This window comes from Myotis daubentonii, chromosome 9, assembly GCF_963259705.1.
Source record: "Myotis daubentonii chromosome 9, mMyoDau2.1, whole genome shotgun sequence".
Classification (NCBI taxonomy): domain Eukaryota; kingdom Metazoa; phylum Chordata; class Mammalia; order Chiroptera; family Vespertilionidae; genus Myotis; species Myotis daubentonii.
Genome location: NC_081848.1, coordinates 80,249,349 through 80,265,628, shown reverse-complemented (window position 1 = coordinate 80,265,628; position 16,280 = coordinate 80,249,349). Strand labels below are relative to the sequence as shown.

Below are 16,280 nucleotides of genomic sequence, written 5' to 3'. Positions count from 1 at the left end.
TAGTTAATTTTACCTGTTTCTTTTTACTTTGTTAAATTGGCTATTAGAGCTTTTCAAATTACATATGTGGCTTGCATTTGAGGCTCACAGTATATTTTTATTGGCTAATGCTGATATGGATGGGGAAAGCTCAAATTTACATTCTTGTCTCAAACCTCTCCACTCAAAGTTCACAGATCCAAAGACCTATAGTAAGTCCTCACTTAATGTAATTGATAGGTTATAATGAAATCAGTTTTATTATGTGCTAATTGATAGTAAATAGTTAAGTTCTTATAGCTTTTTTTAAAAAATATATTTTATTGATTTTTTACAGAGAGGAAGAGAGAGAGAGAGTTAGAAACATCGATGAGAGAGAAACATTGATCAGCTGCCTCCTGCACATCCCCCACTGGGGAAGTGCCCGCATCCTGGGTTGTCTTAATATATCTCAAACCTGTTGTCTGAAATAAAACTCCTGAATCTCCCCACTCCAAAATATTATCTCCATTTGTTTAAATAGTATTACTATCTATGTAGGTGCTTCCCTGTAGTTATCTTTGACTCTTCCTTCTCATTCTCCCTCAACCATTCTTTAGCATGTATCAAATGTTGCCACTTCTGTTCATGTCTTTGCCACAATATAGTCAAGACCATACAGTCATCCTGTAGGACTACTACAGTGACTACCTCTTGGCATATCATTTCCTTCTTCCTTTTTTCCCCCTCTCTTCAATTTAATCTCCAGTTGTTGAGATGATATTAACTGTAAATCAGATAGTCAACTCCATAACTTAGAACCTTTCAGTAATACCCTATTGTACTTAAAATAAAAAGCCAATTCCCTATCTTGGTCATAATGTGGCCTCTACCCCACACTTGTGTCATATCAGATCCTTAACCACCTCTAACCATACTGACCCTCCTTTCAGGTCCTCAAACTCCTGCTTCAATGCCTTTCAACCTGGGAGAACCTTCTACTAGATCACTTTAGAGCTAATTTATCCTTCAGTTCTTAGCTTCAGGATCAAGCATCAGAGGGCCCTTTCTGATAATCTGTAAGAAAATGCTCTTTTCCATTTCCCCCACCAGTGTACCCAGTTTGTAGTTTTCTCAATTTTATTTTTTTGCTTTTTTATTAGCTAACTAGAGGCCAAGTGCACGACATCCCTCAGCCTGGCCTGCGCCCTCTCACAGTCCAGGACCCCTTGGGGGATGTCCGACTGATGGCTTAGGCCCGCTCCTCGTCATAGTGGAGCAGCCGGCCTAAGCCAGCAGGCAGACATCCTTAGTGCTGCCATGGAGGCAGGAGAGGCTCCTGCCACCGCCACTGTGCTCGCTAGCCGTGAGCCTGGCTTCTGGCTGAGTGGCACTCCCACAGGGGCAGCACACTGACCACCAGGAGGCAGCTCCTGCATTGAGCTTCTGCCCTCTGGTGGTCAGTGAAGTGTCCTAGCAACCGGTCGTTCTGCCATTTGGTCACTTTGCATATTAGCCTTTTATATAGGATACTTTCCTTAGGGTTCAGAAAATTAGTTGCTCCAGTGCCTAACACAAAACAGGCATTTGATGATAAATGTATATATGGAAGCTGCCATTGAACGGTATGCTCTTCTTGGTAATATATTATCCTCTGCCTTATCCATTCAGGCTTAGTACACTGTCAATAGTCATTCCAGAAACACTGCCAGCATAGGACCAGGTCGTGGGGTAGGATTTGTGGGTGGCTGCTGTTAGGGCTGGAGTCTTGCCCCATCCTGTAGTCTTCAGCAGTCAGGTGGTGGAACTGTTTAATAACCTAGCAGGGCCCTTTAGCTTTGAGATTTGGTGATCCTAAATGCAGAGCTTGAGCAGGGTTGTCTCTAGGTCCCACAGCTGGGCAAGAAATGGAAAGGGGGGGAGATGGGATCTGATGATGATAGCTCTCCTCCATCTCCCTGCACAGATAGTCACTATTGTTTTCACAGTACCCTGTCCTTGTCCCTGCCTAGCATTTATCAGATGAAATTAGGGTTTGCTTCTCTACTAGGAACCACATGTCTTGTTCACCACCCAAATCCTGGCTCATAGTAGGAATTCAAATTAATTCAGGAGCTTTTAGTGTGAGGGGCCTCAGTGGATTCTGAAATGGTCAATGTACCCACAACATGCAATTTCTCATTTAAGAACTGAGGCTTAGAAATTAACACATTTGTTCCTACTCAGCAGTCTTCTTACATTGGATAAAAGCTAACCCTTTTCCCAGTGTTACCTATTCTAGGAATGAAAGGATTTTCTAAGGGAAAAAGAATTTATGATTCATCAAGGCTATTTTCCTCATATAAGGAACCTATTCTACCATCTAAACCAGCGGTCACCAACCTTTCAGACCTCATGGACCACCAGTGGTCCAAGGACCACCCGTTGGGGACTGTTGATCTAAACCAGCCGTGGGCAAACTACAGCCCGCGGGCCGGATCCTGCCCATTTGAAATGAATAAAACTTAAAAAAAAAAAAAAAAAGACCGTACCCTTTTATGTAATGATGTTTACTTTGAATTTATATTAGTTCACACACTCCATCCATGCTTTTGTTCCGGCCCTCCGGTCCAGTTTAAGAACCCATTGTGGCCCTCGAGTCAAAAAGTTTGCCCACCCCTGATCTAAACTGTCCAATACAGTAGCCACTAGCCACATTTGGTTAATTGTAAGATTTAAAAATTGTAAGACTATCAACTCAGCTTCATTAGCCACATTTCAAGTCCTCAATACCACATGTGGCTAATTATCAAAAAAGTTTAAAGCTCAGTTTCTCAAGCCACATTTTAAATACTACAAATTGGACCTCACAGATATAAAACACTTCCAACATTTCCCAATGTCATACTGGACAGTGTTGATGTAGCACTGTTTTTGCAGACTCCACTGTTAAGTTAGCACAGAGGAGAACCGGAGATTTTGGTGAGGCCAGCAAATCTGTATATATTTATTTGCTTTGCAGGGTATGTTGCAGGTCAATCACAAGGAAATTCCAGTATCTTTGCTTTATTATTTGTATACTTCACTACTAATTGGAGTATATGCACTGTCAGGTTAACCTCTCTAGATTGTTGTATCCTACCCCCAAAAAGCAGGGGAAATTTTTGCTTCACCTATGTCAGGATTATTTTAAGTGTAAGGATAAAATATGTGGGGAAAATGCTATATAATTATAATCACAGGTAATGAGAAACATTGATGCCAGAGTGGAACATTAATTGGTTGCCTCCTGCATGTTCCCACCTGGGGAACCAGCCCATTACCCATGCTTATGTCCTGATCAGGAATTGAACCAGCAATCTTGGTGCATAGGAAGGTGCCCAACCAAGCCACAGCAGCCAAGGCAGACAGTGAGAATTTACATGTCAACATCCATATAGGATACAATAAAGCTTAAGTAGGGTTGAATCTGTCATTAAGTTTATTTATGGGGATCTAAGTAATGGTAATAAAAATGTCTATAACTCTTTTTGTTAAAAAAAGATCTAGAGGACACATTTCATTGCAGAATGTTATCACCATCAATCAATATCCTCGTTTTTCTGCTCAAAATATTAGGACATTTCTCTTCTTTTGACTTATCACAACTATCTTATTCATTTTAGCTAAAGTTTAATCCTAGCAGAGTATTAACACCATGGGAAGAGAATTCTTAAAATAGTTTGTAAGTGAATTTAAACAAACATACACTCTGAAGTCAAATGGAATCAACCTGAAAGGTCCTTGGTCATACTCTGGCTCATCCTTTTCCCAATGCAGGGTTCTCCCCGTGCAGCTTACTTCTGTTACTACTGACCTGGGTTTGTGGAAAGTGTAGCTCTGGTTTTTAGAGAGGAGGAGCATATTTAACAATGTCTAAAAATGCTAGTTAGCTAACTTCTTTCCATCCTCTGCTGAGGCTACAATACTTCACTAAATACTTCTAAAATCTAAATTTGAATTCATTTGAATTTTGTAGTTTGAGCACAACTGAGAAAGAATCAGAAGATAATTGTTGTAAATAACATTCACACAAACACAAAAAGATACTTAAGTGTTAGAAACGTTTATTTGTCAAAATATTTTTAAAAAATGGGAGGAGTGGAGCAAAACAAGGCTAAATTTCAGCAAATGCTGTACCACGATCACATGTCAGACATAAAAAAAAAACACAAAAAAACAAACAAAACACCCCCAACCCCACCCCAGTGGTCCTAGCAATTTCAGAGGATTAGCTTCAATGTTAAATCCAGAGCTAACAGAAGAGGAAAAGGTTGCTTGCCACTAAATGGTCATTTTAAAGGCTAAGGAGATGTTTCAGGTAGACAGGAGGAAGGATTCAACTCCTATGGAAACCAAGATAAGAGGGGTTCCACTGTATAGGAAAAAGGGGATGCCAGCATAATCCTTACCTAGTGCTGCTCAAAGGCTGAGAATATAAGGAATGGAATGAAAGGCTACAGACCCTCATATTAGGAGGAAAGAAAAGTCAACTTAGAAGAATTAAATTAAGAAAGAAAACATAGTTGGTCACAAACTCCTTTGTTTACTGAAACATGAAGCAATGGAAACATCCCGGCAAAGGGGACCGCGTGAAGCAAGTTCTCATATATGACCGCAGCCCGAGGGTTCAGTCCACAATTATCCTACCTGAAAGAGAGCACAACACAAGAGGCTTACACAATGCCTGGAGAGCAGCTTGGCTCCGAGTACAAGGGCCCTGGTCCTGTCCTGTATTCCAGGGGAAAAGAACAAAGAACAAAACAAAACCAAGTCAGACTGGATCAAACCTACCCCATGTAATTACCCAGGACTCTTACGACTATATGTAGGAATCTACTTATAGCTATAATAGAACTAGAAGCAATCTACCTGGAAGACTGCTGTGTTGATGATAAATACGTATTTCTCATTTTCTTACCCATTTTTTAGGCAAGACAACTGTAATACACAGCTATTCTCACTATACCAAAGGGCATACAGACATTACCAAAGACTATAATTTAATTTTTGGGTCCAGGAAAAGCAGAAGATGCTAAAATCTCAAATATGGCCAACTGCTCTATTTATTCTAAATTTGTTTCATCTTAATCTTTCACAGTTAAGTTTTCAAAAGGAACAATCACAAAGGGTATCAAGGAGTGTTTATTTACCCTCCAACATTACTTATAGGTCAGTCATAGATTTAGAACCATAATTCTAGTAGTTCCCCTAATTGACCACCTCTCCCTTATCAAATCAAAAGAAGAAATCCTAAAATTCTCTAATTCTTCCATTGATGATGGAAACTCCAGACACCAATGGCTGGGGGGAAAAAAAGTTAACTCACACCAAGCTCCTCTACTTATTACAGACAAAGGGCCAAATCTTGGTCTTGATCTGTGCCAATGGACTTCAAAAGCTGTGACGTTGTTGAATCAGTTCTGCTAGAGTGAGACCCGAAATTGGATCCCCAACAGTTCTGGAGTATTTCATCCTGGCAGCCTCATTACCATCAGGCTCCTGGGACTGCAACCAACTCAGGGTTATTCAGTCCATTTGAGGTTCACACCTGGAAGGTAAGTTTCTTTAAAAGTCATCGTTAAAAAGAGGTTAGTTGAACAACCACTGCTTGAACTCAAAATTCACTTTTAAATAACTAGGCAATATCCTTTAAAGATCACATATACTAAATATTTAACTTTGAAACATTCAAGAGAAAGAAGTTATCTGACAGATAATACCACCTTATTTTAGAGGCATATCCCATTTCATGGCAGATTCAGCTGTATTAAAAGTAAAAAGTAACGGCAAACTACACAAGTTGTTAAGGTTATCAACTTCATGCACATGAACACAGTGCTGCCCAGTGGTCTCAGGAGATCCCCGTCTTGTCATGGTCTCACAGTCATAAGGGTATCACTTGCCACAAGTTCATGCCAAATGTGCTTCTCACTATGAAAAAGGGCAGTTCCTACTGCTTTGTCGTCTTCTGTGCATATACCAAAGGGGTAAGTTAGGGACCCTGGACACTCAGTGGTAACTAAGTTTAACTTTGCTACTAGGCCTCCCATTCAAGTGATTCTCAATTTCAAGGTACAAGGAAAACCAGAATAGAAAGTTGTCATGATACCATTTCTACTTGAAGAGACTTATCAATCTAATTACTCTTGTTATTACTTCTAACATCTTTGCATACATTTTCTGAAGTAGGAAAAATTAAATTCCCAGGGTCACCAGTGGGATTTTATATACATCAAAAATTACCCTGTTTATCTAGTCCTTAAATGTTCCTCTCAAACCAAACCATACAAAACTTGCTGGAAAAAAAGGGAAGCATCAGGCTGAACATGAAAGTATCACTGACTATGCAGAGATACAGCTTACGTGCCCATGTACAATGAGATGCTCCAGATCAGCGGTCGCCAACCAGTGGTCCGTAGGTCCAAAAGGTTGGCAACTGCCTCTCCAGATTACTAATAAGGGACTTCATGGGACAGTAGCATCAAAACACTCTGATTTCAAGCAAGTGTCTTATAACTAAACACCTAAAATTTATAAACTTTATTTGGCTTATAGCTATATATTAGAAGAGGTTCCTCTGATAAAGGTTAATAACCCAAGTAGTATTATTAGCCAACTGGAAGTCCATAAAGGTGTAGTTAAAATTCTCACTGTGACATGCATTAACTCCTGAACCTGTATTCTTCAGCTTATACCACAGTGACTTTAGTGGAAAGATAATGGGCTTAGGAATCAGCCAGGCCTGAGTTTGAATTCTGGCTCTACTTCTCAGTTACCAGATGACTTCAGGCAAAGTACTTAACCTGAGGCTTAGCTCCCTTCTCTGTATAACAGAACATATCTTAAAGGCTTATTGTGTAGGTGAAATATGATATGATATATACAGAGGGCACTTAACAAATGTTAGCTCTCTTAACTATGTTTCTGTAACCCAGATTAGCTTACACTTAAATAACAGTATTCTCACTAACAAACTCAGTTTCTTCTCTCTAACAAGTAATTTATACTTTTTGGATACTAATGTCCTGACAGCAAACAGGTGGCTTTAGCTTCCCCTCTACAGCATGGGTCTCTTTCAAGGGAACTAAATGGGATCTTTTAACCACACCTACCCCACTCTCACCTCCAGTTTTTAAAAGGCTGAATACCGTGCTCGGTCCACATACTGCTCCCGTTCATACCGGGCCATGTCATACAGAGAATTCCGTGCAGCTGCTGAAGCCTGAGACAGTTCACTGTCTGGCCCATAACCGTAGCCCTCTCCAACTGTGGGGAGCACAGCTGCAGCACGACGAATGGGGCTCCTGTCCCTTCCATAATAGGAGGAAGTGGTGGCAGCAGCAGCAGCCATAGCTGAGGTGGCAGCAGCACCTGAGTTCGGCAACAGGTGTCTGTCGTAGGGATCAACAGAAGAGTTGAGGTGACTGGTCACAGCTGTGTTCTGGACTTGAGGCAGATGGGACATGGTCTGTTCTGCGTAGTTGTATGCAGAAGCTGCTGCTGCTGCTGCCACTGCCTCATAAGAGCGAACCCGGTAACGCTTATAGTAGTCGAGTGCTCCATATGCATCGTTGTAATACATGGATTCCCCATAGCCCATGGTGTAAGGCGTGCGCACGGCTCCGTATTGTTCATTATACTGCTCAGTAAAGTCTGCTACGCGACCCGTACGATCTACTGGGCACTCTTTAGACCAGTGCCCCTCCTTCCCACACCGATAGCAGCCACTCTGGTCTCCCATCCCAGGGGCAGTCCGAAGGCGGCTTGTAGACAATTGCACGTGCATTCTTTTGCCTTGAGAAAATAGATATAAGATTTATTATAACTCACTCAGAATTCTTTATCCTCCCCCAAAAGAAAGTAAACTAGTTGGCACAAAACACACATACATCCACACACACACACCTGAGATCCTGTTTCAGCAATCCCCTCCAAAAGCAGTTAAAGTTTTAATATAGATAAGAGCTAGAAAATGTGGGTCCTCAGAGACCAGTCAACACTTTCTACTTACACTAGGTAGACCGAATTTCATCCTACTTCTGTCTGCACAACTGCCCCCTGCTCAATACAGAAATGGAAAGTTTCCACTTTTTACTGCTAAGACTGTGAGATTTTATTTATTTTAAATGGGACTATGAGATTTTAGCAATTCAAAACCTGCCAATTCTTCCGAACCAAATATCCAACCAAACCTCAGTTATGCCCGATTTGGAAAGTATCTTACCAACCTCTCCCTGATTTATTCAGGGCCATTAGGCCTGAGCATTTACTGCAGCTTAAAGACCACAGCAAACTTCTGTCCATCTTGTTTCCTCCAGCCACTATTGCAGTTGTCACAAAAGGCTATGTTGGTTACACAAATCATACCTGGTTCATCATAGACTTTATAAGACTCTTCAGATTTCAACCCCACCCCCACTTTTTTCAGCATGCCTACTGTGGAAAAGAATTCTATTTGACCAAAGTCTCTCAACAGCAAAATGAGATCTTGAAGCAGTACTGGTTTCTTAGGGACGTTGTGCTCCCATGTAATGGAATAATTAACATTTCATCCTGTCATGTAGTTTACAATTCTTTATCGGGGATTATTTACTTGTTAGAAAAATGCAGCATCTGTCTAAAGTCCTCTGGGCACCCATACAAACAAGCCACATTCAGGGAATGACCAGCACCAAGGAACAGCTAAGAAGAAAGTCTTTGCCCTGGGTTTGTGTACCACCAAGCCCAGACACCCTTACTGATGAAAGCATCCAAGGTCTTTAAAAGCAGTTTGAGAAAAGGAGTATTTGGGTTAGTATTTAGTCTCAAACTGCCTAAGACTTTGGAGATCAAGTCAATGCTTTTCAAATTATAGCCAAAACACAGCCAGTACAGACATAGGGAACAGGGGCTTCGCATCACTCTTAAGGGCTGCTCAGAACAAATTTCCCCCCTCCGCGATCAGCAAGTTGCTCTCTCTTTGACAGACCTTGTTCTGGATGCAGTTATGCGATAGGAGGCCTCGTGCTCCACCATCCTGTTGGAAACAGCCCGATTCAGGACGGCAGCCAGAACAGCGCCATGCACTGACCCTGAGAGGGGAGCGGGTTAGTGCAGTAATATCACTTTAGTCAAACTCATTTCTGCCCAATGTCTAAGATTCCTACCACCCCAGTTTCCAGCAGTTGCTGCCTCCAACTTAAACCTTTCTTTAGCAGAAATAAAGGTGCTCAGATTTTTACTTCCAACTGCTAGCAGAGAGGCAGTATCCACCATACAGTCACTGATATAGTCAACAGATACCAAATGGCAATAATTCTCTGAAAGCAGCATTTAGCCATCCTACTGTTTTCAGCAATTTGAATATTCTTATTCCAATTCTTAGAAGGACCACATGCTAACTATGCATAGAACAAAAACACACAGATTTTCTTCTCCAATTTATATAGGTGTAGGGTTCACTATAATTGAGACTGGAGGATTACAAATTATTTGTCTTTCAGCCATGCATGGTGACATTAATCTGTGTGACAGACATAAACTGTGCTCCAATTGTGAAGTCAGACTAACCAATATAAAAAGCAGCCAATCCAGGAAACTTAGAAATACATTTTTAAGAAAAATTGCAATTTAACTTGCTCTTTACTTTTATGGATTTTGGGTGCTTTTTTTTTTTTTTTTTTTTTTTTTGAGAAACAAAAACCAGTGATTCTTCCTTAATGCTTCTGTTACTACATCATTTTTATCCCCTGCTCTAAAGATTGGAACTTCTAAGTTTATAGGTATCTGTGGCAAAATCTACCTCTAGTAGTAACTATGAAAAGGACTTAGGTTATTTTTACTTATTTATTTTTTTACCTAGAACTAAAAGATCTATAATAGAAGGGATAGTTATTTTTTTTACCCCAACACAATCTTCCCAAAGATTGTAACTATGCTTTTAATTTAAATCTCCTAAAGTTTTTATAATTGAAAAATACTGTGCTTTTCTATTATCTTAGGAATGAGAGCAAATAAAACTGAAAGAAAAGTAAATTTTACCACTCCCCTACACTTAGAAAACATAAAGATTTCCTGAGACCTTCAAAAAATACTGAAATGCACTGCCAACATTTTTCTGAAATCTAGCCCAATAAAAGTGTTTTCTTCTGAATTCTGGAACAGAAAGGAGTATTAAAATGCTGAGGTGTGCAACCTGGGGTCCTAATTGCTGAACTCCTATCATTGCCAGGATCCAGAGGCTGGGGATGTAGCTGACACACAATAGTACTTCAGTTTAATGCTTGTTTACATATTGGGAGGAAAACACAAAACACCTGAACTCTTACATATTCCCAATTCAGCTGCCTGAACTGTTTGTTACCTAGGAAGGCTTTAAGGTTTTCCAATGCAAGCTGTTTGCTACCTCAATAGGGGTGTAGTTCACTGCTGCTGTGGAGAGGAAACAGATTCTGCTGCTTCCTTTTAGAAGTCAAACAAGTCAGAAGCCTAAATGGCAGTCATTAACATATGAAGTTGCAATAGATGCCTAAAGTGGTATTCTTAAGACGCTACCTTCATTAAATACCTGCAAAGGATTTATCAAAAAATGTGATAAATTGGTATCTGGATTGTATTTTCTGTAAAACTGCAACTTACTACCCAACTAGAGGCCCCATGCACGAAATTCTTGCAAGGGGCTTGGCCCTCGCAGCCGCAGCGGCTTGCCTCAGCCCTCACAACCCTGTCTTCCTCCGGAAGGTTGTCTGGAAGGAAGTCTGGGCTAATTAGCACATTATGCTTTTACTATTATAGATGCTAAACTTTCTCTTGTCATCTGGGGGGAAAAAAGCTGGTTATAAAAACATCTATGTGTGTAACTCAGAGCACTTCCTCCAGAGGGGTCAGGCTAAGAACATGAAAACCAAATAAAGGATCTTTCTTTCCAGTGATTACATTGTAAAAAATCTTATGAATCGTGTGTAGTCAGATATCCACTTCTTAAAGTAATTAGACCTGCGTTATTAAAACACACATTCCTCCCAAACCAACTTCCCCCAATTAAATGACTTTTATATACTTATTTTGGACCCTACCTCTTTATTCAACTGTGAAGTTTCTCTGCAGTTTTTTTTTTGTTTTGTTTTTTTAAACAAAGCTCATCTTAGATTCACCACATATTTAAACAAAGGTCATTTTAGATTCACCACATATTTTAAAATATATTTTTATTGCCTGGCTGGTGTGGCTCAATGGTTGAACATTGACCTATGAACCAGGAGGTCACAATTCGATTCCTGGTCAGGGCACAAGCACCAACTCGATCCCCTACCTCCTGCATGCCCCCCACTGGGGACCGAGCCTGCAACTTGGGTATATGCCCTGACCGGGAATCGAATTATGGACCATGGGTTGATGCCCAACCACTGAGCTACACCAGCCAGGCTCTCTGCAATTTATACCTGACTTTAACTGCATTCTTTTTACATTTTGCTTGTTACCTGTCAAAAGAGAACCCACAGTTTTCTCTGCCACTATTCATGATTCCTTCCCCTATCAAATGAAAATACTAAGAATATCTTTAAAGCTGTCTGAAGTGCAACAGCTTTCCAAGATAAAATAAGAATAGCTATCATGCCCAGCTGGTGCAGCTCAGTGGCTGAAGGTCTAATCATAAACCAAGAGGTTACCGGTTCGATTCCCAATGAGGGCACATGCCCAGGATGTGGACTCGTACCCCAGTAGGGATGTGCAGGAGGCAGCCAATCGATTATTCTCTCATTATTTATGTTTTTATTCCTCGCTTGCTCTCCCTCTCTCTGAAATCAATAAAAACATATTTTTTTAAAAAGCTATCATATTTTAAATAAGTTTCTAACCATAACAGAAACATTCATTGTTGTGAACACTCACCTTTCACCACATAGTGTTTTCACTGTCAAAACACTTTCACACATATACCTCACTCTGGCCTCACTACTATTCTGTGAAGGAGGTACCACAGGGGTTACTAACTCTATTTTGTAAGTGGGGAAGATGGATAAAACACTTGTCCAAAGTCATACGACTAGTTAACAACAGCAAGTATCTAAGGACTTTTGCCCTAAGCTTTAAAGAGCAGCTAAAGGCCAGGGTACCACTGGCGGTGACCAGAGATATTTGCTGCACTATCTGCAATCTCCTCTATTTGCAAACTTTCTTACCCTTTTCTGGTCAACCTTTCCTCTTCTTCCATTTCGTTTCTGTTTTCTAGGTTTAGCAGAGGGCCCTTAAGTACTTCTTAACAACTCTTTTACTGGCACTCAACACAAAAAACGGTGTTAATTTATGACCCTGAGAAGTGGCTGTAAATGTGTAGTTCATCAACAAAAACCTTGTAGAACAGTGCTGTCCAACAGAACTTTCTATGATCATGGAAGTGTTCCATATCTGCACTAATACAGTAGCCACTCACCTCTTGTGCATTCTGGGTGCTTGCCATGTGTGCAGTACAACTGAGACACTGAATTTTAAATTTTACTTAATTTCAATTTAATAGCTATCTGTGGACAGTTCAGTTCTAGAGTTATCAGATGACCTCCTGTACCTTTATGATTGGTATAAATAACATACTATTTACTAGAATATCTTACTGGATCTCCTTAGAAGCAGGACCATCATTCCCATTCAATCTAATTATTTTAGAATTGTTTACCTTTAAAATTAAATAATAGATGGGGCAGAATACAGACAGTCCCTGACTTACGGTGGTTCGATTTTATGATGGTGGGAAAGCAATATACATTCAGTAGAAACCATATTTTGAATTTTGATCTTTTCCTGGCCTATCGATATGCGGTACGATACTCTCCTGATGCTGGGCAGTGGTGGCCCAGCCACAGCTCCTTCAGCCATGTGATCACAAGGGCAAACAAATGATACTCGATGGCAGTGGTTCTCAACCTTCCTAATGCCACAACCCTTTCATACAGTTCCTCATGTTGTGGTGACCCCTAACCATAAAATTATTTTCGTTGCTACTTCATAACTGTAATTTTGCTACTGTTATGAATCGTCATGTAAATATCTGATATGCAGGATGTATTTAGGCAACCCCTGTGAAAGGGTCGTTCGACCCCCAAAGGGGTCGCGACCCACAGGTTGAGAACCGCTGCTCTATGGTATAGTATTAAAAGTATTTTCAACTAAAAGATATTTCCACCTTGCGATGGGTTTATTGGGACATAAGCTGAGGAGAATCTGTAGTCCATGGTTTCTGGCTCTGCTTGAGCTGAACAAATTTGAGCACTCAAAAGACACTCCCCCCCCCCATCCAGATTCACCGCCCAAATTTATAACCTAGGGATTCCTCCACATGTTTTTGTTTCTCTTGCCTACCACAACCCATCATGCATGGTAGTAAAGAGTATAAATTCTACACATCTAACCTCTCAAACATAAGGCTTCCTGGCCTTAACAAAAGCCAGACTTTTATCCTCCCTTCTCCCATGAGGTACTCATGCCCAGGCAGATTAAACTTCCAACAGCATTGAAATGAGTGAAGCCCGAAGGATAAAGTAACCCAGAGTTTGTGATTCTATGTAGTTGTCAACAATCTGAAAAGGATTTGGCAAATCTCAAGAATGGCAGACATACAATCTTCCTATTATTTCCAGCTAAAATAGCATGTAAGGAACCGCCCTGCCAGCCCCATGGTCCTGTGTTCTTGCCTGTCTTGACCTAGACCCCACTCAGTTCTGCCACCAAGACCCCAGAGCAGTTCACCTTGAAACTCTGTGTTGTCGAGGCCCCTGATGGCCTCGACCGCGTCCTCTGCCCGCTCCATGTGTACGAAGGCGTAATCTTTCACGATGTCACATTCGATGACGGGACCGTACTCTTCAAACTTGGCCCGAAGCTCTTGGTTGGTACAAGTGGGACTGATGTTGCCCACATGCAACTTGGTTGAAGCTTTGCTCTTATTCTTGCTGGCTTCCACATTGATGTTCACCCCGTGCAGCTTGTAGTGGTGCAGGTTGCGGATGGCATCTTCTGCCGCCGTCTTGTCCTCTATGTGCACGAAGCCGTAGTTCTTGATGATGTCACATTCCAGCACCTTCCCGTACTGCTCGAAGAGTGAGCGGATCTCCTGCTCTGTGGCCTCCCGGGGCAGGTTTCCGATGAACAGCTTCACCATCCTGACGAGAGCCTGAGAGAGAAGAAACGAAATTTCCAGAAGTTAGGGGTGCAGGGGACAACCTCAGTGCGTTGCCTTGGGTTAAATCCTCCGCGTACGTTCTTGGTACCTTCAAGACACTCGCATAGGCGTCCGTTATTTTTTCTCAATAGAAGGAGAAAGGGTTGTTCTTAGGGAGCCGTGTGCGCTGTGCGGGGCACACAAACTGGAGGTCGGGGTCAGTATGCATTGCCTTCTCCATCATCTCTGTGAAATGAGGAGCATTTGAGTGACAGGCTTAGCCGTTTCACGTCTTAAAAAACTCTTTCGGGGCAGGAAGGAGAAGAGCTCGAGCAGGGGCCAGAGGCACATATCTGAGTGTCCCCGGGCGCAAGGTTTTGGAGGGAAATCTGTGTACCTCTCCTCCCTCAGGCTTCACCTTTCAAGATACTCTCAAAATAAGGCCCCTTGGGCCCCAATCCAGGACACCTCCCTCCCCCCCCCCACGCCCTCCCCAGCGGCCCGACCTGCAGCTCCTCGGTCCCAACAAAGGCTCGACCCGACCCCTGCCCCGCCTCCTCCGGAGACCCGGCCCCGCCTCCTCCCGTTGTCTTCCCCGGACCTCCCTCAGACAACCCGGGGCCGTCTCCGTCCGCTGAGGCCCGGCGTGGGCCGCCCCAGCCCGCCCTCGGGCTCCCCACACACCCACAAGACCCCCCTCTTACCTCCGGGGGGCGGCGGCGGCGGTGGCGGCGGCTCCGCGACACAGAGAACCCTACAAAATGGCGAAGGCCGCTCGAGCCTCCGCGACCCGGCCCGTCCTCGCGCGCCAGCTCACGCACGCGCCAGTGCGCGCGCCCCTCCCCTCCCCCTCGCGGGAGCCGGGCGACCAATCCCACGGCCGCATGTAAATGACTGCCCCTGGCTCAGCTCCCGGCGACCCCGACACGGGGGCGGGGCCAGCTGGTGACGGCGCTGCGGAGCCGAGGTCAGCCCGCCCCCGGCCCCAACTCGCCAATCACCACCCTGGAAGCGGGGGTCGCCGCTCACGCGTCAGAAAGGTTCCGGACGCCAACGCTGCCTCGGTGAAATCAGAAAGCCGGTGTCGCTAGCCATCACAATGGGGATGCTGTAAGGGCTGCTGAAGCGGGGGTGCGGGGCGGGCAGCTGATGACAAAGTTACCTCACTGGGTCCCCTAAAAAGGGTTGCCAGCTTGGTACAACATTTTAGAAATACACATTTTGAGCAAACCTAGTCATTTTTGGTAAAGCTTTAAACATAATTAAGATTTTTTTCATTGCAAACATGTTATTCATTGATGAGGAAATAGAACCAAAGCCGGCAGAGCTGGGATAGCTCTAGGAAGCATTCTGTCAAGGCTCCCCGGAGTCAGGTTCCGTTTGCTCACGTGTAGACGTGGCTGGTTTTCTCCCTGGCCGGGTATGAGCTCTGTGTGTCCTCGCAGCACCGCGTCTGTGGTGAGCGCACCGAAGGAGCACTCGGTGCAAAGGCCCGGAGAGGGGCCTTGATTCGGGTGGGGGTAGGGGCTCCACATCCACACGAAGCTGCTGGGCTAGACAACTGTGAGTCCCAGGGCTCTGCGCGCCTTCAAGATTCAGCTGTGGTCTAAGGGCACCTCCTGGTGGCCAAAGGGAAGCTATCAGGCGGGTTACTCCCTGTCGCCCTGGGACAAAGAATAGACGTTTGTGGAGAGATGGACCGTTTATCTCTGAGTAGAGCGTGCCAGGGTGATCGTCAGTCACCGTTCTTCACTGTGATGGCTTCATAGAAGCTGTCCTGATACCATCAGGCACGAATTCCTGAGGCCGCCTTCTTCCTCCCCAACTCTTTTGATATGTTTCTTTCACTGGGATCTTTTTGCTTCCCAACTAATTCAGAAGAGGCACTGTTCTTGCAATTCTAATAACAGTCATGCTTGTCTCCCACCTACTGGTATCTGCCTCTCTCCTTCCCTTATTCTCTGGCCATTTCCAGTTTCTCTCCACCCTCAAACGTTTAAAACATGGATAGGGACCTCCTTAGCTATTTCTGAAATAGCTTTCACTCATCTTCACTATACCGACTTCACAAACGGAGGCTCTGAACCTGCATCGCCCACCTTTATGCACTGTGTTTTGGGTTCTGTTCTCTCCAAGTCCCAGAATTTTCTGAGGTCACCAAAAATAA

The 16,280-nt window shown here is 43.2% G+C and overlaps 1 protein-coding gene and 1 long non-coding RNA gene across 8 annotated transcripts; one reads left to right on the top strand and one right to left on the bottom strand.

Annotated features, from left to right (window-relative positions):
- Window positions 1-414: 414 nt before the first annotated feature.
- On the top strand, window positions 415-11,779 carry LOC132241355 (uncharacterized). Its single transcript, XR_009454489.1, has 2 exons — window positions 415-2,381; window positions 2,606-11,779. It is a non-coding gene; the product is annotated as an uncharacterized LOC132241355 (long non-coding RNA).
- Window positions 4,027-15,506, bottom strand: LOC132241354 (RNA-binding protein 4B). Of its 7 annotated transcripts, none has more exons than XM_059709953.1 (4): window positions 14,818-14,976; window positions 13,702-14,125; window positions 7,103-7,773; window positions 4,027-5,542 (listed from the first exon to the last, which is right to left on the bottom strand). In XM_059709953.1, the coding sequence occupies exons 2-3, from the start codon at window positions 14,111-14,113 to the stop codon at window positions 7,112-7,114; spliced, it is 1,074 nt and encodes a 357-aa protein (XP_059565936.1). In that variant the 5' UTR covers window positions 14,114-14,125; window positions 14,818-14,976; the 3' UTR covers window positions 4,027-5,542; window positions 7,103-7,111. The 7 variants fall into 7 exon arrangements, with proteins under 7 accessions (XP_059565936.1, XP_059565937.1, XP_059565938.1 ...); XM_059709954.1 differs by having other exon boundaries at window positions 4,027-5,527; XM_059709955.1 differs by having other exon boundaries at window positions 4,027-4,707.
- Between the last annotated feature and the right edge of the window lie 774 nt (window positions 15,507-16,280).